A 21,843-nucleotide genomic window follows, 5' to 3' on the forward strand; every position below is an offset into this window, starting at 1 on the left:
TTGTACATATTTGTATTATTTTTATTATTCTAGGATGCCAAACAACATCAGGCAAAGATGAAAATAAGCCTTTTAACTAACTTGGGTACATTTACATTTGTTTGAATGTGGATTAATGTACTTTGTCACTTTTCAAATGAAATAAATTGAATGCAGCAGAAACTACAACTGTGATTTAGCTGTTTGTGTGGTTACAACACTTGAGGGCAGACTCACAATGTACCCACATTATGTCAAATTAATAAAAAATATATTTTAAAATTATATTCTGACCAGAAAACCTTTTACAGTTCGCTTTCATGAACACAGTCAAACAGTTGAAAGCTTTAAAATAATTTTGAACAGACAAATAACTAAAAAATATTTATTAAACCTGATTCTACATTCAGGGACATTTATTAAACTATGTAAATACAATACAGCTACATGAAAAACTGAAATATATTTAAAAGTAAACTTGTTTTTGAATCATTTATAGCTTTATTTAGCTACTAAATCTGTACTATTTTCATTTCCATGTTCACTAATACACATACAGACAGACACGAGTTGTTTATTGAACATGTTTATTCTTTCCTCTGTGCTGTGATCTATTGTTGTTTCTTAAGTAACCCAAACTCCCAAAGTCTCTGTGTGAACATTAAAACTTTTACAGCAAAGTAAAATCTAGACCAAGATTTCACTTCCACATGAAAATAACGGTAAAGTTTTATATAGAGAAGCATTCTTGCCTGTTTAAAAACCCAGCAATTAAGTTTTTGAATTGCATTTTGATGATGTCACAGTATGACGTCTACTTGATTGGTCTGAACCTGAGCTTCACATTAACTGACCCAGAGCCGATTTATTTTAATTATTTCACATAAAAATGGGCGAAAAAATGTTTTTTTATTTCCTTATTGAAATAAAAATTAACCGAGCTACAAAAAAACAATAAAGAAAAGTCCTAAAACAACGTCCATGTGTCTCCAATTTAGGTGATTTTAACTTTTTTTATAGATAAACTGAAGGATTAATTGATCCTTAAAGGCATGAGAAAACTCTACTTCTCAAGCTCAGTAAATCCTTAAAGAATCCACTGGATTATCTGAAAAATGCATCATCTAAAAGCTGAAAAGGAGGCTGTTTTTCTCCTAAAATGAATCTCCAATACTTTTTTAACAGGACAGCAACGATGGGAAAAATAAACCCAATGTCTGTTTTTTGTTTTTTTTCTACAGCAACATGAACAAGCAAATAACATTTGACAAGATCGGTCCCTGATCTAAACCACCAACACTTTAATTACATGTTATTTCTCTATACAGCCCTTTTTAAACAGTTATTTACAGTTAAATTTCAGTGTGTGTGTGTGTGATGTGATGTGATGTGATGTGATGTGAAGGAAAACATGGATGTTCAAAGAAGAAGAGTACGGAGTAGTCGTTCTACCAACAGTGAGCGATTAAAAGGAAGAAGAAGAAAACGTCAATATACATGTAAGTAGAGGACGAGTTAACAGTTTCAACTTACAATAAATTATGCTACATCACAGTAGTTTATTATGGGATGGATATTATTAGAAAAAACAGCAGTCTTTCTCCTCTGGAATGAATCCACACTGTGGTAACATTGCACCTGAATGGTAACTTCATCTGCCGTAGAAACTAGAGGGCAAACTGTAAAATCTACATCTGTGCAACAGAAGCATGGACGGGGAATCTTATTGGATACGTAAGAGGGAAACCCACATCCAGCTGACGTACATAACACGTAAGTATAAATATCAATATAATGTTTCTCTCTCTCTCTCTCTCTTTTTTTTAAATGTGATTTATATAAGAGGAAAGTTAAAGAAAAGGAAAAACACATAATAGGAATGTGTAAGAACAGAAATTGCACTGTGCTCCATTTTTGTGCATGAAATGCGCAGAAGAGGAAGAGACTGGACTATAACAGCACATCCTGAACCTCAAGCCATCTGAACGGAACAGTTTGACATTTTGGGACACATGTTGTATTCACTTTCTGGCGGATATTTAGACGAAAATAAAGATACTCTCATGTCTGACTGATAAACATAAGGCTTTGGTTTTTTTTTTACAGATGAATAAAATCATATATAAAGTGTTAATTAGTGAGTTTTAGAGGTGCTGGTGGGTGGATTTTGTCACCTTGAAGACATTGCTAGGCTAGCTGTTCCCTTCTATTTCCAGTCTTTTTTATTAAGCTAAGCTAACCGTCTGTTAGCTTTCACCTTATATCTAACGGGCAGACGAGAGAGTGATGTCACCAAGATGTCAAACCTTTGCTTTAGTGTAAAGTGACCCTTTTATATCCAAATCTAAAGGCACATGAAGAACACCATCTGCCAAAATCTAATCTCTATGAATCTACTTTTATTTTCCCCCTAAAACCTTAAGATTTTTAAGCAAGGAAACTGAAACCTTGTCCCTTTATGTCCTCTTTGCTTGGGTTTTGAAAAACCTGCCATACACACTGAGAGTCGTACAAGATCAAAATGGTTAAAATCAATAACAACAGCTCCCTATATAAATCTATATATACTTTGGCTAAAAGTTGAAGTCCTGTAAAGTGCAATGTTCGTGTGTAGAGCGTTCCTCATTCCCCCTTTTTTTTTTTTTAGTTATTACATGTAACAATATAAAACATATGATGGCTTGGGTTAGGTCTGTGTCATGTTTCTATTTTCTTTCCCCTCCTCTCTCTCTCTCTCTCTCTCTTTTTCTCCGTCTTATCTGTCAGGTTTTGTTAAAGGGAGCTGGTTTCAGAGGTATCCGCCCAGGCACAGCAGCAGCAGGACGTGCACAGTGAGCAGATAGAGGCTGAACAGCAGAGGGGTGCGCTGGCGGGAGCAGAAGGCTACTCGGAGCATCCGCATCAAACCCGGACCGCCTCTCCGAGTCTGAGGGAGGGAGAAGAAACACGAGGTTTACAGGAAACGTCTATAATTACGCTGATTAGGATGACAAACGAGGTGGTACAGAACGTTAGCGGAGCCTTACTCGGGTGACAGCTCCTTCCGACGGCTCGATAAAAACAGCCGTCTCTGAGTGATCACCTTCTTGTGTAGAGTGCCATTTAGCCTGGCTGTGACTAAAAATAATGATAAAAACAGATGTTAGTCGTCGTATTTTGTTGATTGAACACATTTAAGTGAGCTAAAAGGGGACTAGAAGAATTATGAGATGCAGATAAACACAACAGGAAGCACAGGAAAGCACCCGGCCACCCTTGCGTGCAAAAAGACATCGAACTACAGCTGATGTAATAATTAATGTCTTAAATACACTTTATAACATTAAAGGAATAGTTCCACATTTTGGTAAATGCACTTATTTGCTTTTTTTTTTGCTGAGAGTTAAATGAGGAGATTGATACTGCTGTCAGACTGTTCATTAAATAGAAAACAATTTCTTGGCCGGGTGCTGTGACTTCCAGGAGTCTCGTCACTATGAGGCTGCCAGGCAACCAGCGGAGACTTCAGGACTGTACCCCTCCGAGAGATAGTCTAGCACTTCCCGTTAAATCAAAACAAATTGTTTAGAGCGTAGAAAAACTAAAATGTAAAATTGACAAACATGTTAATTACTGAGCTTTAGATGTGCTGGTAGTTGGATTTTTGTCAACCACAGGAAGAGCCAAGCTAGCCGTTTCCCCTTGTTTTCAGTCTTTATGCTAAGCTAAGCTAACTGGCTGTTGGCTGTGGCTTCAGATTTAACTGTACAGACATGAGAGTGACATCGAGCTTCTCATTTAACTCTCAGCAAGAAGGAGAGTAAACATATTTCCCAAAATGTCCAACTATTCCTTTAACATGACATAAGTACACTGAACTAACTGGTCTCCACTAATAGTCTTGTGTTATATGATGTACTATATATTTTATAAGGTGTATACAGTATCTCTATTTTTATTTTTCATGCTGCTTATTGTAGTAAGTAGATTCTCATATCGTATATATTTTAGTTTTATTAGGTTACTTCCCTTATCCATATTATTCATCTGTTTTTGTACTTCAATTTTCCCCTGTGACATGTTTAAGACATTAATATACTCTGTTTTGAGTAATAATTATAAATAATTCTCTGATCATTTTTTTCATTATCAATTACCTTGTTAAAAATTCTCATAACTACATCTACTCCTTCTCCCATTGAAAAATCCACAATCTATAAATATGCAAATATTTTTTCACTGCTGGACACAAGATGTCTCCAATTCACACTTGTGCAAGTCGCATATTAAGACTACGATTGGCTCCTGCACTAGTTATGATGTCATAAAATCATCTTGTACTTAGTTAAACTTAAGGTGAGCACAGAAAAACTTTCTCCTGTTCAGCAGAGGAATGTGAAAACTACACGTACATCATTCAAACATACAAGGGAAGAAACGAGTGACAAAAAAAAAATCCAGTGAAGAGGGACTTTAAATTTCACTGTGTAGTATCAATAAAGTTTTATCTCTCTGATCTTGCACCACATTTCATACCGTTGGAGTCGATCCTGCGTGGCCATCAGCTGCTCCTCAGCAGTTATCCTCTGCTGCGTCTCTTCATCTAGTCTGATGTTGAGAAGATTAAAAAAAAACAAATCAATGAATATCTGTATGTTGTGTCACACCAGTCTCTCATCTTTAGAAAAGTTTGATCCATACGACACCTTCGCTGCAGCTCTTTGACCTCGGCTATGTAGGCGTGACTGTCCAGCAGGCTACTTCTCTCCTGTGGGGCTCCAGGAGCACTGTGCACTTCCTCTGTACCCTGTGGGAGGAAAATGACTGTTCATATATCATATATACTAAATCAAACATCCTGAAATATGACTGAACGTTTGCTCTTTTAAAATTAGGTCTTGCAGTTTGTATTATCCCTTTTGCAAGCCAATAAATATTCTAAACTGAATTGGATCAGACAGCTCTAATTTCTAATACTATCTTAGACACAACTATTTATTCTCAGTAATCAATACAACATGGAACTAAAAGAAGTATTGCAAAAACCAAAGAATATATTCTTTTCTGTTACAGTAAGATGTACACGCATATGTTTAGACCCTTACTTCTCTCTGATAGTGTTCCTGCTGAAGTTTGGGCTTATGACTGCGGGCTTCCTCCAACATGGCGGTAAGCTGTCGCAGTTGTTGGTCCCGCTCTGAGAGTGTAGTGAGGGTTTGCTGCTTCAGCTGCTCGGCTTGAGCCATCCAGTCAATACGCTCCAGCCTAAACAAAACAAACAGCACACAGATTCACAATAAATCAAAGGTTCTTTGTGTCATTTTGCTTTGTTAAAAACCGATAATGACAAAACGCCAGTGCTGTGCCTCACCTCAGTGTCTCTATTTCCTGTTTGCCCATTTCCACCACATTCTCTAGCTGTGCTATGACACCCAGCATTTCGTCATTTCTGTTCTTCTCCTCAAACAGCTCCTGGCTGACTTTAATCAGCTCTCCCGCTCCCAGCCGAGCCAGCTCTGACTTCTGCTTCTTGAGCTCAGACGTCTGAGTTTGAAGCTGCTCCAGCTACACGTCGACAGAGTGGAAGAAAGATTTACACAGCGAATACCTCAACTAACCACATCATTATTAATATTTCCACCAGTAGATTTTTAATATATGTGTTTATCGCTAAAATATTTACATTTATGGCCAGACGTTTACTCACCAGTCTCTCCCTGTCATTCTGCAGGGCTTGTAGTGCATTCTTCAGGCCCCACACTTCTCCAGTGGAGCCTCCGGGGCTGCTGTGTGCTGCGTGGCCTCCTGCCTTGCTCATCTCTTCCAGCCTCAGGCTCAGTTCCCGGGCCTTGTTTTCTGCCTGATCTCTGCTGTCCTGGAGGGAGGCCATGGATTTAGCAAAGGACTGGTTCTCTGCTTTCAGCTGCGTTGTCACCTCTTTCTCCTCCAGCAGCTTCTGTTCGACAGCCAGCAGGTCTCTGGCCAGCTCTGCCACCCTCTCCTGAGCGCTCTCTGACTCTGTCCTCATCACACCTCCCTCCCATCGCAGCTCAGCTAGTTCTTTGCTCTTGTTATCCTGGTCTTGCCTCTCCTTTAGTAGTCTCTCCTCCAAAGCCTCCACTTGCTCTCTAGCTGCTTGCAGCTGCTCTCTTAACTTCTCAACCTCTGCACCAGGTGCATCTTTCACCTGTGATACTGTCCTACTGTCAGCAGCCTGGTTAAGAGTCTCACTCTCCACTTTACCTGCTTCTACTTCTGTCTCTTGGGCTTTGCTGACGCTCTTTAACTGACTTTCCAACTCCTCACGCTCCTTTTCCAGAGAGGCGATCCGCTCTCGCTGGGCTGCCAGAAGCTGTTTGTGTTGGGAGTCCTTCATGCTAAGAACTTGATTAAGTTCATCACGATAGCCGTGAAGCTGAGCGGACAGTTTGGCCTTTTCGGCATACAAGTCGTCTCTCTGGACCAGCAGAGAGCGCAGCTCTTCTTTCAGGCTGTTGTTCTCCCCTGCCGCCTCTTGGATCAAACCATCCTTCTCCATCATTACCTGAGGCACAATGCAAGTGTTACACTGGGGTATTGAAAACAAGCACCACATATGTTAATGTATAAAAAAATGAAACATTTTTATACATTACCTGCAGGTGTTTCTCCTCCAGCTGCTTGTACATGTTGAGGACTCTGTCTCTGTCATCCTGCAAAGACCCCATGGCCTTCATGAAAGAGTCCAGTCTGGCTTTGCTATTGTTGCTGTCTTCCTCGGTCTTCCGCAGTTTTTCTTCCAGATCCCGCAATTCCCCTCTCCTCTGCTCCAGCTCCTCCTCAGCTTCTTGTGCTCTGCTGTCAGCCTCCTTTCTAGCCTCCTCTGCAGCCTGTGAGGTGAAACATGTGAATCGTGAGGAATTTGTAAAGAATCTTCTAGGAGAAATCTCATTAAACATTCCTGAAAGGGTAAAAAAAGTACATAGTATGTACTGTAGCTAAATGATAATGTTCTTACCTGAGTAACAGCTTGCTCCTTCTCCCCCAGCAGCTCCACTTCCCTCCTTTCCTTCTCATTTAACTCAGTCTGCAGGTTCTCTGTCAAGGCCTTGGAGGAGCGCAGGTCTGTCTCTAGTTGCTCCACGTTCAGACACAGCCGCCTCTCTTCCGCCTCCCTCTCCTTCAGCTCAGTCCTGGCCTGGTCAACTTCATCCTGCAGCCGACCTACAGCCTCCTCCAGAGCCCGGGTCCTCTGTTGCAGACTCTCCAGTTCAGTTTTGAGAGCCTGGGCTTCAGTTTGTGCAGATTGCAACTCAGCTGTGGTTTGCTGAAGCTTGCCCTTCTCCTCTTCAAGGGCGGCTTGGCTCTCTTTAACGTTCTTCTCCTCTTCTGCTAGTCTCAGCTGCCAATCTTTATCTGCTTTCTCTAGTCTGGAAGAAAAAAAAAAGGCCTCATCAGATCACATCTTATAATGAGTTTTGTGCTTAACAGGTGCATTTAAGAAAGATAAGGAGATATTTTTTACCTGTCAACTGAGAGCTGGAGTTCTTCTTTCAGTGCAGATTCCTTCTGAAGTTGCTCCGCCAGTTCCTTGGCTCGTGTTTCAGCCTCCCGAACTTCAGCCTCCTTACCCTGCAGAGCATCGTTAAAGCGAGTCTCCCACTGCCGAGTCTCGTCCAAAACTCTGTCCCGGTCATCTTGCAGTGAGGACATGCAGCGCGAGAAGGCAGCTAACCTGGCGAGAGACTCATCCAGACGGGCCTGCATCTCCTGGGCTCGTCTCTCAGCTCCTTCTGCAATCTCTCTAGCCTCCAGGGTGGCCTCCTCTTCCTTTTCTCTTTCTCTGTCTACAGCTTCCAGTCTCAGCTCCATCTCCTTTAGTTCGGCTCCGAGCCTGAATCTCACCGAGTCCAGGGTTTGCTCTGCCTCAGCTTTCATTGCAGCTTCTTTCTTTTGGATGTTCTGTTCTAAAGTTGTTTTCTCGACTAAAACCTCACTTAACTGTTTCTGGGCTTCGTCCAAGTTGGATTTGCTACTAGCCAAGTCTGCTTCAGTCCTTCTCAGGTCCTCAAGGGTTTTGGAAGTCTCCAGTTGAGACTGTTCCAGCTTGTTGTGGAGCTCATCGTGGCTCAGCTGCAGTGCCTTTGCTTCCCTTCCCAGCTCACTGATCCTCTCCTGGTACTGGATGCTGTCCTTCTGTAGCTGACGGACCTCCAGCTGCTTTTCCCTCAACAGTTCCTCCAGCTGACGCGCTCTGCTCTGGCTGCCTTCTCTGACCCTCTGAGCAGACCTCAGCTGTTGTTCCAGTTCCCTCTGCTTTCCAGATTCTGCTTCAGCTTCAGCTCTCTCTCTCTGGGCTTGTCTCATGTCCTCTTCCAGTCTGGATGCTCGGTCACCCTCACTCTGAGCCTGGGCTTCAAGTTCGGCTCGCTCCCTCTCCAACTTCTCCACCTCCCTCTGAAGTTCAGCGAGGTGCTCCCTGTTGTCTGCTGCCTCTTGCTGGTAGCCGGCGATGCTCCCGTTGAGTTGGGCCAACTGGTTCATCAGACGCTCCTCCAGGTTATCTTTCTCAGTTTCAAGGCTTCTCAAGAGTTCTTTGAACTGGGCTTCCCTCTTTGAAGCCTCTTCAATTAGACACTTTTCTCTCTCTTTGCTCTCTTGCAGGCACTTCTCTAGAGAGGCCATCAGACTCACTTTCTCTTTACTCTCCTCCAGGACTTGCTCAAGAGAGGACAGTTCAGCCTTGAGTTCAGCCTCCCTTTCCTGCCACTGTTCCCTCTCTGCATTAACAGCTGCCTCCATGTCCCTCGTTCTATCATCTAACAAAACTTGAGCACTTTCAGTCACATCTGCCACTTTGTTCTCTTCCACAGTAGGTTGCGAATGTGTTTCTGGTGCAGATACTGCACTTATTTGCTCATCTGGAGTCTCTTCTGGGATGAGGGGTTTTTCTTTATTGTCACATTGACTTTCAACAAGCTCTGTTTTGGTTATGTTTGATTGCTGGACAGTGACAACCTCTTCTACAACAGCTGCAGAGCTAAGGGTAGTAGCCTGAACTTCATCATTGTCTTTCTCTCGTGTTTTGGAAAGTTGTTCCCTCAACTGTTCAATCTGCTGCCCCAAAGAGTCTCTTTCTGCCACTGTAGCATCCAACTCAGCTCTTAAAGCTCCAAGCTCTTCTTGAAGTCTGTCAAGCTCAACTCTGTGAGCCTTGTCCTCTCGTTTTATGGAAGGTCTTTCCTGCATCTCTCTGAGTCTCTCATTCTCCTCCTCTAACTCCAATATTTTTTGCTGCTTTGTTTTGGCAAACTTTCTCATTTTGTCTTTCACTGAATCCACCTCTTTCTGCGCCTCCTCTGTCTGCCTTTCAGCTTCCTGCCTCGCAGCCTCGTTTGTCCTCACTTTGGCCGCTAACTCCTGTCTCTCCTGCCTGGCAGCTTCCAGGACTCGTCTCACGCGCTCCGCCTCATCACTCACATTTTCATAGGACTTGAGCAGAGTCTCGTACTCATCCTTCATGCCTTGAACCTTTTCCTCCCATTCTCTGCACACCCTGGCAGACTCTTCTTTCGCCAACTCTACTTCTCTCGTACAGGCATCTTTCTCACTCAGTATCCCTTCCATGGCCAGTTTGAGGCTCTCACAGGATGATCCTAAGCTTTGGTTCTCCACTAGCATCCGGTCGACCTCATCAATCAGTTTAACTCTTTCTGCTCTTAGCTTCTCCAGCTCATCTTCTGTTGACTCTATCTTCTGCTGCAGCTCAGCTAGGAGCTTTTCATTTGAAGCTAGTTGCTCCTTTTGGGTTTTGTTTTCTTTGAGCGCCTCTTTGCGAGAGATCAGAGCTGCCTGAAGCTTTCGTTGAAGCTGCTGGATCTTTGCCTCACTGTCTTTTTCTTCCTCCTGCCTCTGTGGAACCTCAACCTCCAACCTCTGGGTTTTCTCTTGCTCAGCCTTTAGCTCTTCCTGTAAAGAAGCTATTAGTTGATCCTTCTCAGACACCGTATCCTGCATGGAGTGTATGAGAGTGTTCTGCTCGCTAAGCTGCTGGCTTAGCTCCATGATCTCGCTGTTCTTCTTGTCAAGAAACTGCTTGAAGTCTTCTACTTCAGCTTGAAGAGTTGCGATGGAGGTTTCAGAATCTGCAGGTGCTGCTTTGACTGCAGCTTCCATCTCTGCTTTCAAGGTTTCAGTATGAGACTCTGCTTGGCGATACTTTTCTCTGAGATCATTAATTTCCTCTGAGAGCGCATCAATCTGTCTTTCCTTTTCTCTAAGTGCTTGTAGCTCTTTGCCAAATTCCACCAATTCAGTCTCCTTCAGTGACAGGCTGGCTTGAGTTTCCTGCAGCTGCTTCTCTAGCTCTGTGTTTGCCATCCTCACAGTCTGAATCTCTTCTCTAAGAGCTTTCAAAGACTCTTCCGTTTGTGCGCCAGGAACCTCAGACTGCTCTGCAGGATGCTGAATCTGATCACTGGATTGCGGTTGTGATGAATCAGTCTCAGACGTAGCAAAATCCACCCAGTCCTCCTGGACCCAATCATTTCCTGCTGGCTTCTCCGAGTTTTCAGCCACTTGCTTGGTCTCATGGTGAGGCAGGTCTTCTCTCTCAGTGCTCACTTTTTCCTCTAATTCTCTCAATTTAGTAAGAAGAACTTCTCGCTCGCCGCTCTGCACCTCAAAACGCTCCATAAGCTCACTGTATTCTTCTTTCTGCTGCTTCAGCTGTTCACGGTGGTGCCTATCTTTCTCTTTCGCTTTATGGATGGTTTCTTTGCGAGATTCTTGGGTCTCCAGGACTTTCTTCTGAAGGGATTCGCATTCTGCCTCGAGAGACGCCACTTGAGATTGCAACGCAGCCGTTTCAGAAGAAACGTCAGCCTGACGAGAGTTTTCGGCTTCTTCGTTTAGCTTTTTATTCAGAGCAAGCGTCTCAGCAAGAACTTGATCCTGTTGGCTAATTTTCTGCTCAAGAGTCTCAACTGCCTCATTTTTGGATCTTAAAGCTTGTTCCAGTTCCACGAGTTTAGCCTCCATTTCCTGAATCTCCTGTCCTCTAGATTTTTCTACTTCTGGAATATTTGCAGGAATTTCTGATTTCGCTGTGTCATCTTTTTCTTTCCGATTTTTCGCTTCCGCCTCAAAATCGGCAACCTTCTTCAAAAGCTCTTTCCGTTGCACAAGCGCCACCTGCAACTTCTTCTTTGTGTTTGTCAGCTGGGTTTCTAGCTGCCCTTTGACCTTTCGTAAACTAGTAAGTTCATCCTCTGCAGGAGCGGCCGAGTCTTCATCACTTACTTTCTGTTTCTCGTCTCTCACTTTCTCCAGCTCTACTATCTGCTCCTTTAGTTTGTTGACTTCACTGTCTACCATAAACTTGTCTTCCTCTGCTTGAAGGAGTTTAGCAGACATACTGTCATTAAGCTCCATCATCTCCTGCTCTTTCTGGCCGAGACGAAGCTGCAGCTCACAGATCTCAGAGTCCTTCTGTGACAAAGAATCATTGTTGAGATCTGATGTCCGGGAGTATTCTAACATGCTGCTTTCCATGTCTTGAAGCTTCCTTTCAAGCTCAGAGGAGAGGAGCTCTCTGTCCTCCAGCTGAGCACTCAGCATCCGGGCCTGACCTTCCTGTTCAGAGAGCGCTTGGTGGGCTGTTTCCAAATCTGTCTGCAGAGCCTGGATCTTCTGCTCCTTGGCCTCACTTTCACTGTTCAAAATGTCTAACTGTTCTTGTAGGAGGTGCATTTCAACACCGTGCTTCTCCACCACAGAGCTACTTTGCTGGGAAAGCTTGTCCAACTCTTCTTTGGCTGACTTAAGCTCTTCTGCAAAATCACTGGCTTGGGTCTCGACTTCTTCCTTGGCAGCAGCAAGAGTCTGTGTTTCTTCTTCCAGGCTCTTGATTTTCTCCTGTGACTCTGCAGTTAGCTCTCTGAGCCTCTGCAGCTCAGCCAAAAGTTCACTATACCTCTTCTGGAGTTCCTCAGCGAGAACTTGGGCAAAGACCTGGCCAGAGGGCACATCTGTGGTGGAACCGCTCTGAGTTAGTTGAACCTGGACCGTCTCTCGGATGACAACAGAAGAGGACTCAACTTGAACTGTGGAGGTTTCCTGCTCCATGCTTGTTGCCTCCCATGACTGCAGCTGTAGCTGGCCAAAGTCCTGCAGGATGGATGGCCACTCCTGGCCTCCATCTTGATTCACAGCTTCCAGGAGGGTCCAGCTGCTGTGAGCCACCTCTGAATCACTACTGGCGACCATCTCATCTGAGGAAGTCCCTTTGGATTCTTCTGGTGATTCAGACTGGTGTCCGATGAGCTCTGGGCTACTTTCATTATCAGCAGAAATGGAGAGGACGGAGGTGTCCTCAGCAACTAAGGTGGTCTCCTCTTCTCGTGTATCCTCCAAGCAGACAGGATGGGTTGCAGAAGTGTCATGGGGGGCCGTACCGGCATCCTGACACTGATCTGGAGTCCGATCGTAGTTTTCACCCAACGCAGCCTTACTGGAACTGCGCTCTTCAGCAAGTTGAAGAGACTCTTTCAAGGCAACCAGCTCATTGTCTTTTTCCAATAGTTGCTGCTCCAGTGCCAATATGTGTGCTGTGGAGGTCAACAAAGGTGAAATTAGAAAAAAAATGTCAAAGGCTTTTAAGCCTCAACAGCAAATAACTACTAGTAGTTTCAACAAATATTTTGTGTGCAAGAGCCCAAACAATGTAAGAGAAATGAAATCTCAGTCACATCAAACACATCAGTAGAGGATGTGTGCTACTAGCAGGACTCTGTTCAAAGTTCATGTGGTCAGCTTGTCATTCAGAAAATAATAATAATACTTAACTAGAAAAAAAAAATCAATTCTAGAAATAGAAGTCGCTATTTCTAACATCTTGGATGGTTTAGTTCAACACTTTTACACATTTCATAAAACAACCCAAATATATGATAAGTAAACCACTTTTGATTTTAAGGAGTTCGATAAAGATAATCATTTTTTTTCTTTTATTATATTGCTAATTAATTATATAATAAGGACAATCAATTCAATCAGTCCACAAATTTCAGTTCTGTGGTCAAAACATGGCTCAAATTTGTCGTTATTTCTAAACCTATTAGCCTCGTACATAACAGCTGTATGGTTCTTTGTATGTTTGTTTTGGCACTAACTAGAACCAATGACTAATAAGTTTTATTCTGCTTTGATATTATGTTATTAGATTTTATTTTGGCAGATATAACCAACAAATCCCAACTTTTGTACCTTTTTCAGTTTCAGATGAAACCTGTGCTGATGATTCAGTCACGTCTCTTTCAGACATCTGAAAGAGAGATATAAAAAAAATTCATTACATTTTGATAATAGGCAGGATGGAAACTTTGTGATTTACTAGAGAAAAAAAATCCTGTTAAAGAACTGGGGAGATAACTGTTTTTAAGAGCTCTATGGAGCTTCTATAATTGCTCTAACAATTTAAATCTATTTCAGCAGCACATACGGCTGCAGAGTGAGGTGAAGGTCGGCTAAGACAGACAGTCGTAACAGTGGATCAGTGCAGAAGGGATTACAGGACGCGCTTCCTCACTGAGTATCGCCCGTCTACGACCCTGCTTCTGTCCTGTCTGACACTGATGGAAATCACCCGACCAGACAGAATTTGTGACCAGGTGTACGGGATAAGACTGACTGTCCTTCTCGTAAAACAAAGGGTGAGAGTAAAAACTGTGTGTTTTAATAAAAGAGCAAATGGCATAGTTGTCTAAACTTGTGTATAGACTATTAAGAACTGCATTACTTCTTATACTCAGCTTATCCTAAGCTTTCAACACCTTGTTTAATCATATAAATAGAGACACACAGCATAACAGAACTCATTGCAAAAGGTACTGAGAAACTTTGATGTTTAAGCTTTGCAGCGATGATAAAGCAAGAGTATCATAGAGCTTATTTAGGATTGTCTTTTGAAGCGCACATCTCAAGTCAAATAAGCTGCTCACATCTGGTATTTAACAGCTAATGATTCCCGAAAATTTGCTTCAGTGTTTAAAGAGTACTGACTGTTTCAATTTGCTGCTCCAGCTGCTGTATCTTGGTGATGGACTCCTCGTTTTCACTGGTTCTTCTGTCTAGTTGTTCTGAAAATTTAGAGATGAGATAATTATTAAAAATGTCACAAAAGAGACCAATAAAAAAACGGCTTATTGTAGATCAGATTAATGATCTCACCCTGAAGAGTTTCCATGGTGTGGGTGAGTTCGGCACAACGTTCCTCACTCTCGCTGCGTTCGTCTTTCAGCCTTGTCAGTTGTGTCTCAATGGACTGCATAGTGTCCAGGAAGAGAGAAAGATCTGAAGGGACTGGATTTTCCTCTGATGGTTGTACGTCTTCTAGACCCAAAGATTGTAGATGTCTCCAAATTTCAGCCAAGATCTCACCCTTTTTCTGGGAATCTTCGTGCTCCTGTCTGAGGGAATCCAGCTCTCTCTCTAGTTTATCTACTTCTGACTTCTCCCGCTCCACAGCGTCCCGGCTGACTGCACACTCTGCCTCTCTCGTGGACGCAAGTTCTCTTTCAAGGCGAGCGATTTCCGCCCTGTCTCTCTCCGAAGCATCTTGGCTCGCTTGGACGGCTGCAAGCTCAGCCTCTTTCATCAAAGCCAGTTCTCTCTCCAACCTGACGACTTCCATCTTCTCCTTCTCCAGAGCCTCCAGACTAACATGCTCTGCCTCTCTGAGGGAGGCAAGCTCACTCTCCTGCCTTGCAACCTCCGTTCTCTCTCTTTCCAGGGCCTCCAGGCTGGTTCGGAGGGCTGCGAATTCTGCATCGGTTCTGCTGGACTGTTCGGCCCACTGCTGCCTCTCCTCCTCCCTCCGCTTGACGGACTCAGACAGCTCCTGCTCCATCTGCCGGAACTGAGCAGTCAAGATCTGAGCAGAGAGAGAATCATCAGCAGAGAGAAAAGAAAGACATGAGTGGGTGTGTATGCGTGGCTAAGCCAAACAATGCACAATAATGACGTGCCGTCAAGATGTAGGGCGTGTCTGTATAAACAGTTTTCTTTTCAGTAGGCAGGAACAGTATTTAATCTATTAAACCATCTGTAAATATGTGGCAATATGCGGAAAAACCAACATACTATAAGTAGCTGAACAAATGGCATCTCATACAACAGGATCTGTACCTGTTTTTGCTGATCAGCACTGCTGACTTCCTGCTGCAGCATTTCCAGCACTTGGGACCGAGAGTTCAAGGCCTCTTCAAGCTCTTCACACCGCCGCTGGGCTGCCTGCAGGGCCTGGGAAAAGACGAAAAATAAAGAGACTAAATGAGTACATGAGAGAAAGAATGTGTTTTAAGTGTGGTAATCATCTGCACTTCCATTTGAGGATAAACTGCAACATTTTTGTGTTTATCCTCTTGAGATTAACTGAGGCAAATCCAGTTCTTTGCCAGTTATGAAACTTTTTTAAAAAGTGTTTAGTTGCAGTTTATGAACTATTTTTGGAGTAAGTTTCTCCCCTTTTCCTGTATTAGGTATTTTGTTGAGAATTGAGGGTCTATAGATAGAGTTTTATGTTGTATAGCTGCTAAAGCACTCTGAAGGAAATGATTTTGGACTATATAGATAAAAATGACGTGACGTGATACTACTTTACAGGACAATATAATCTAATATCTATTATTTAAAAAACTAAAACAAATATTCTCCAATATTACTTTATGTCCTTATTGTTTCAAACTATCAACAAAAAAGGATTAATAAGATTATAGGCTGTAAACAGAGAATGTCAAACAATTACAGACTGGGGATTCAGTCAGTCGGCAATAAATGAACAAATCACAAATTATGTGATTAATTATTTAAAGAACTATTGGATCTTGCACCTGCTGAAGCTCGCCGTCACTCTGAGACTGCGTTGTGACCCTCAGCAGCTCTTCTTCATGTTTCTGTATCTGCTCCTGGAAACGCACATCCTTCTCACAGATCACACCCTGTAGTTTCCGCAGCTGAAAACACAAACACAATTCATTCAGACAACTCCCTCAGGACATTTAAACTTTTGTTACCAAAGAAGGACTATATGTAATTACATCTACGTCACCTGTTCAGCGTGAGCAGATTCCTTCTCTTGAAGGAGCTGTTCGGTGACCTGGAGTCGATCTTTAAGCTGCCTGCTGTTTGCTTCTTCCTCACTAAGCTTGTTATGGAGTTCATGGAGCTCGTCGCCTCCAGCTCCTGTAAAAGAACTGTCTGGGCTCTGGTGTAGACAAAACAGATGTTAAAGTCAGATAAAAACTGAAGCGCTTCAGCTTTATTGATAGTTTGTGGCTCAAAAGTGGCATATTTTTGTCTGTGGAAGATCTCTGTAGTAAAAGTGTGTCTTATAAAACTGTCACAATAATACAAGAATGTAAAAAGCTAAAGACTTTAAAAGGTTTAAACTTACTGTTGCTCCTTCTTGTCCTTTCAATTCACTGATCTGTTTGCTGAGTGAAGCCATCTTGGCTTTGGCCTGCAGTTTGAGTTTAGTGAAGCGAGCCTCAGCTGCTTCCTTTTCATTCTGTGTGAATACGGAGAAAAAAAAAAGGCATCAAATATTATTGAACAGTGCTAAATGATAACATATATGAGCTAAGGTAACAGTAAAATACACACACACACACACACACACACACACACACACAGGTAATTTACCTTGAGCTGTGCATCTTTGTTAGCCAGATCAGTGTCCTTTTCGACGAGCTGGGCATCTTTGTCTCGGATGAGCTCCTTCAGCTGGACCACCAGTTGTTCCAGGTGGGCCAGCCTCTCCAAGGCCTCCTCAGGTACCTCAGACTCCACTGGAGCCTGGTCCTCTCCTGCAGGTAGCTGAGGCACCAGCACGCCCTGTTCATGCAAAACAAATATGAAGAGTGAAAGCTTATTCATGTGGAAGAAATAATATTCTGTTGCTGCTTGCATGCATATCTTAGTTACATTGGTGCATATCTTGCATACATTTTTGTACATATAAGATGCTTATAATAACATATTTCTTTCAAAAGACAGGAGACAAGCAGATATTTCTTATCATCTTGCTACTTGTGACTGTTCAAGTGAAGGATAAAAGGCTAAACATGTATTTCAACTGGATCAGACATCAGATCTACACTTTTATTTAAAAGCTAAGAATGCAGTTGACAACCCTCTTCATTTGAGGTTATTCAGGTTTAACAGTTTTTATATTTATGTGTTGCTCTCTCACCTGTGAGTCTCCATCTGTGCCCTCCTCTCCAGAGAGCTCCTGGAGGACTGTGGCCAGACGGCTCAACATAAAGATGGCACTGTGAGGGGGAAAAAAAACATGAAATCATTCCTTTGCTTCCTGTGCAAGTCCTATTCTGTTTGCTATAGATACATTTTGTGCTTTATATTTTTATTGACGGGAGCATAAAGGCAGCCAACAGTTAACAGTATTAAGTCTTCACCAAGAACAGCTTGAAATGCTGCCTGATGCTGAGTGAAATGTACTCTGAAAGTAAGAATATACACATCCAAAGTAGTTTTATTTAACTTTTGTTTACTCTTGTTGTACAAAGTTTCTGCAGGCGGTGCCAGTGTACATGATTTAAAGTTCATTATTGATCTTGGAAACAGCTGCTGACACAGGGTCCATTTAGTAGCTGTTCTGGAGCTTCTGATCATAGATCATCAATATCTTCCTCATTAGATGGAGTTGCCCAGTTCTCATGAAACCGTAGATTTCATCCCATTTTCTTGAGCACTTGGTGGCTTAAAAGTTGAGATTTGATTTGAAATTGGATAAAGATTACCAAAATCAATAATGAACTTCCAGTTTTTACTTATAAGCCAACATGAAAAAAAATCCTTAAAATGCTCAGAAATATGTAAATAATCTACATTTCCACGACAACTGAGGAAACTCCACCTGCTGAGGAAGATCATGAGATACTAAGACTGCAACTAATATTTTAATTCTCAATTAATCTGGCTATAATTTTATCAATTTACTGATTAATTATTTTGGCTTATATATGTCAGTAAATAGAGAAAAATGCCTGTTATAGTTTCTTGAAGCTCAAATTTAAATACTAAAAGAGCTTTTGTCTGACAAACAGTCAAAAACCCAACAGTATTCAGCTTATTATCATAGAAGACAAAAAACAAATATAATCTTTTATATGCACATCTGTGAACTCATCACATCCAACATGGCTCGTTACAATAATGCAAATTGTTTATTATTATTACTTGCACATTGCATATAGGCTACTGTTTATACTATGAACATTTGCATTTACTACAATATAAACTTGTAACAGCTCTTTTTACTTAAATATTTTTATTGTAAATTTCTATTTTATATTATTTACGATTGCTTGATTTTTATGTATATTTTGATCATTATGCACTATAACACCCAGGCAAGTTCCTTATACAGTATCAGTCAAAAGTTTGGACACAGTTTCTAATTCAAGTGAATGGGAAGTGCTGGTGCTTCTGGTACTGTATGTGCAAACCTACTTGGAAACGAACCCCTTTCTGTTCTGATTTATAATTCTGATTATCAAAATTGATGCAGATACATTTTCTGTAAATTGACTCATCATTTCAGCTCTATGTGATACTATTGAAAGCCTCAGAACAAATATTAAAATGGACTCAGTGGTGAGAGGTTTTGTCAGGTTTATAGATGTTTTAATTTGCATCATAAACTATATTTAAAACCTCCTTATTCTGGAAGGCAATATGTAAAGAAACAAGTATGGTAATAGGGCAGTAACTGCTCAGCCCACTTTTATGTCTACAAGGAAGTAATCCGGGTCCTTTGAAGGTAAACAAAGAAACAATTCAGTCTCTCTTACTGTTGGCTCAGAAGGCTATGATGACGAAGTGGTTTGGGGATGATTCTCCTTCCGTTCAAATGCGGAAATCTCTGTTATCTGATGTCAGTTTAGAGAAGCTGAGATGCCGTATTGACAACTCATCTTTTTGTAAGAAGATAGTTGAAACCACTGAATCTTCTCATGCAGTTTGGCATGAAGATAACCGACTGAGCTGATTGTTTTGTTCGTGTTTAACACTTCTGTGCTGTAGATGTATGTTGTGTGTGGTTTCCTGGACCAAATATGCAAATAATCTATACGTGGTACTGAGTTGTTGTTGTTATTCTCTTGTTGAAAATCAATAAAAAGGAATGTTTAAAAAAAAATCTCCCTACATTTCTTCTTGAGAAAGCAGTCTTTTTATCAAGAAGTCCAATTTTTAAAATTATGACTAAGTGGATGTAGATTATAAAAGTATATTACTAGATTTTAGATATTTTGGGCTTTTTACACCAAAAATATGCACAAACATGTTTATATGAAAACATTGCACGAACATGGGTTGTGTTGTATGATATGTGTCAGATACCACAGATTAAACAGGCCGCTTTTGTTTAAAAATCCTTGTTTTTTTCCTCAAATCCACAGCAACACATTGGCTGAGGCTCCCTAACCGGATTTCTCCGAGAGGGACCGAACAGAACCGAACTGAGCCGAATCTCCCCGAACCCGCCGGATACTCCACTGCGCCTGCGCCATTCTTTTAGTGAACAGCAAAGATTATAGCAAGCTAACACGAAAAAACGGACGAGCAAACTTTCCGGGGCCGACTGGACTCTTGACTAAAAATGCAGCAGACTCATTTGGAGATTAAGAAACGGTGTCGTGAACAGGATGCTGCGTGAAAACATCCGCTGTTTACTGTTGACTTCAGTTTCAGCGACACATAAGTTAGCTACTTTAGCTCGCAAATAAGGAGCAGCTTCTTCTTTAAAAAGAAAAAAACCTGCCTCACTGACTATTTTCTTTCTCGCATGACAGCTCTATAAAGGAGAGAGGTGCAGCCTTAAAAACAGAAAAAAGGGCCTTTGACTCACCTGTGCGATTGTTTCCCAGGTAAATGTGTCTGCTTATTTGCTATATTTCCTCGGATGGATTTCAGAGCAGAGCCACATCACCAAACACTCCCGGAAACAAAGCTTCCTCTGCGCTGATTGGACGATTTTAAGGGAGTGTCTGCAAATTTCCAGCCGTCCACACCTACTTAGGGAGCATCAGCACAAACATATACGTTTTAAAAGACGCAAAATGCACCTTTGAGCTACAAATTTGACTTTTTTTTTTTACATCTGGAATCACACAGAAGACACAAAGATGGCAGGACATGATCAAAGAGTCAATCTGATCATTAACCGTGGCAGGCAGCTGGGAAGGAGTCTGATGCTGCTCGCCCATTACACCACTGTGTTTGTGGCCTTCGTGGGTCGCACTGTGCAGTGGGTGGTGGATGCAGTGAAGTGGACCAGCCTGTTTGCTCACTACACAGTGTCAGTGTTTGACTCCATCTACAGACATCTGCACTGGGGAAAGAGGAAAAGCGTCGCAGCCGGAGGAGGCAGGGAGATCTGCTCGAGCTCTGACATGCAGCCGCAGTGACTTCATGTTAACTTTCTCTCTCTCAACAGGTTCGTCTCAGCAATGGAGACTGAAACCGGAGTGAACTTATAGAAGATAAATATGAGGATTAAAAGGATGCGGGGTGAAGAAAGAAAACGAGGCCTTACTGAAGTCAGAAAAAGCTTTTTTGCTTTTTTATTTAAAGCTCTTAAAACATAGCTATGTTACATTGTATCACTTAGTGTTATATTTCTATGTGTCCATATATTTTTTTTATTATGAGGAAATGCTCTTCCAAAATGTTGGAAACTACAGTCTATTTCAGGTTATTTGTTAGACACTACGGGAAAACTCTTGTTACATGCTGGCATTCATCACTCATCCCTGCTGATATGACTGTTAATGCAAATGTGTGGTTAGGGGTAAGTAATGCAAACTAGAGTATAATATGTTGGAAGCGTAGATACTGTACGCCTTTTTAGAATTAAATTATTGCACTACAGTAGGGGTAGGACGCAGTTTTTAATGGAAAACTACATGAAGAATTCACAATTTCATTAACAGCCAATTGTTTTTTGTTTTTTTTACATCTGTCTGATTCAACCACTACACTTTATTTTGCTGCCGGACACGAGCCAAACTTTATGTGACATGTCTGAACTGAACAATGAGCCTCCACAGCGGCTACACCAGTCACCTGTGGAGGTGCTGCTTCCTGTGGTTTGCCTGTCAAATGTTGCTTTAAAAACGACAGCTGCATTTACCAATGAAGTTTTTACTTTTTTGTATTACTACATAATATATATTTTCATTTTTAGCACATTTAGACTGACATTTAAGCACTTCACATGTATGTATCCGTATTATTTGTCTCTTTTTTTTTGTGCATTGTAAGAATGCACCTGTTGATAACATTTATAACAATAACACTTATAGCTGCTAAAAACAACAAATACATTACTGCTTTGGGATATGATTACAAGGCTCATATGAAGGAAGTGAGACGGCGCTGCATGTAAAAGCACTTAAATATATGGATGTGACATTAATTACTGTTTCTGGTATTGACATTCCGATCAAATGGCTTTCAGCAGTGTTTTGATATTATTTTCATGAACTCAAACTGTTATATTTGTTCAGTTACGGTTACTAGTGGTTCAGGCAATCTTGAAACTGTGGTTTCCAAATAAAGTCCTCTACTATATATCATTTTTTCTTCTTCTTTTTCTTTATTCTTATTATCATGTTTTATAAAAATGACCCTGATAATTTCCCTAAGCCGGCAGTAACATCATCAAATTGCTTATTTTGTCTGACCAACAGTCTATAAGATATTCAGATAATTATCCCAGAAGACAAATAAAACCTGCAAATATTGACACCTGAGAAGCTTGAACCAGGGAATAACATGAACAATTTAACTGACTATGCAAATTGTTGCAGATGAATTTTAATA

General features: G+C 41.6%; 1 protein-coding gene across 1 annotated transcript; it reads right to left on the reverse strand.

The window, feature by feature from the left end:
• Nucleotides 1–549: 549 nt before the first annotated feature.
• golgb1 (golgin B1) lies at nucleotides 550–21,584 on the reverse strand. Its single transcript, XM_042402867.1, has 20 exons — nucleotides 19,868–21,584; nucleotides 17,189–17,267; nucleotides 16,639–16,830; nucleotides 16,391–16,504; nucleotides 16,046–16,201; nucleotides 15,828–15,950; nucleotides 15,124–15,237; nucleotides 14,167–14,869; nucleotides 13,999–14,075; nucleotides 13,204–13,261; nucleotides 7,463–12,545; nucleotides 6,956–7,367; nucleotides 6,594–6,827; nucleotides 5,666–6,502; nucleotides 5,330–5,523; nucleotides 5,064–5,223; nucleotides 4,665–4,765; nucleotides 4,495–4,566; nucleotides 3,006–3,096; nucleotides 550–2,905 (listed from the first exon to the last, which is right to left on the reverse strand). The coding sequence occupies exons 2-20, from the start codon at nucleotides 17,255–17,257 to the stop codon at nucleotides 2,768–2,770; spliced, it is 8,928 nt and encodes a 2,975-aa protein (XP_042258801.1). The 5' UTR covers nucleotides 17,258–17,267; nucleotides 19,868–21,584; the 3' UTR covers nucleotides 550–2,767.
• Between the last annotated feature and the right edge of the window lie 259 nt (nucleotides 21,585–21,843).

This window comes from Thunnus maccoyii, chromosome 23 (assembly GCF_910596095.1).
Source record: "Thunnus maccoyii chromosome 23, fThuMac1.1, whole genome shotgun sequence".
Lineage (NCBI taxonomy): Eukaryota > Metazoa > Chordata > Actinopteri > Scombriformes > Scombridae > Thunnus > Thunnus maccoyii.

Excerpts from the sequence above, each read along its gene's own strand:
- golgb1 (XM_042402867.1), bottom strand. The coding sequence starts at position 17,257 with ATGTTGAGCCGTCTGGCCACAGTCCTCCAGGAGCTCTCTGGAGAGGAG. Across the intron at positions 6,828-6,955 it reads AGGAGCAAGCTGTTACTCAG|GCTGCAGAGGAGGCTAGAAA; the intron begins GTAAGAACATTA and ends TTCACCTCACAG. Across the intron at positions 3,097-4,494 it reads ACGCAGGATCGACTCCAACG|TCACAGCCAGGCTAAATGGC; the intron begins GTATGAAATGTG and ends CATTATTTTTAG.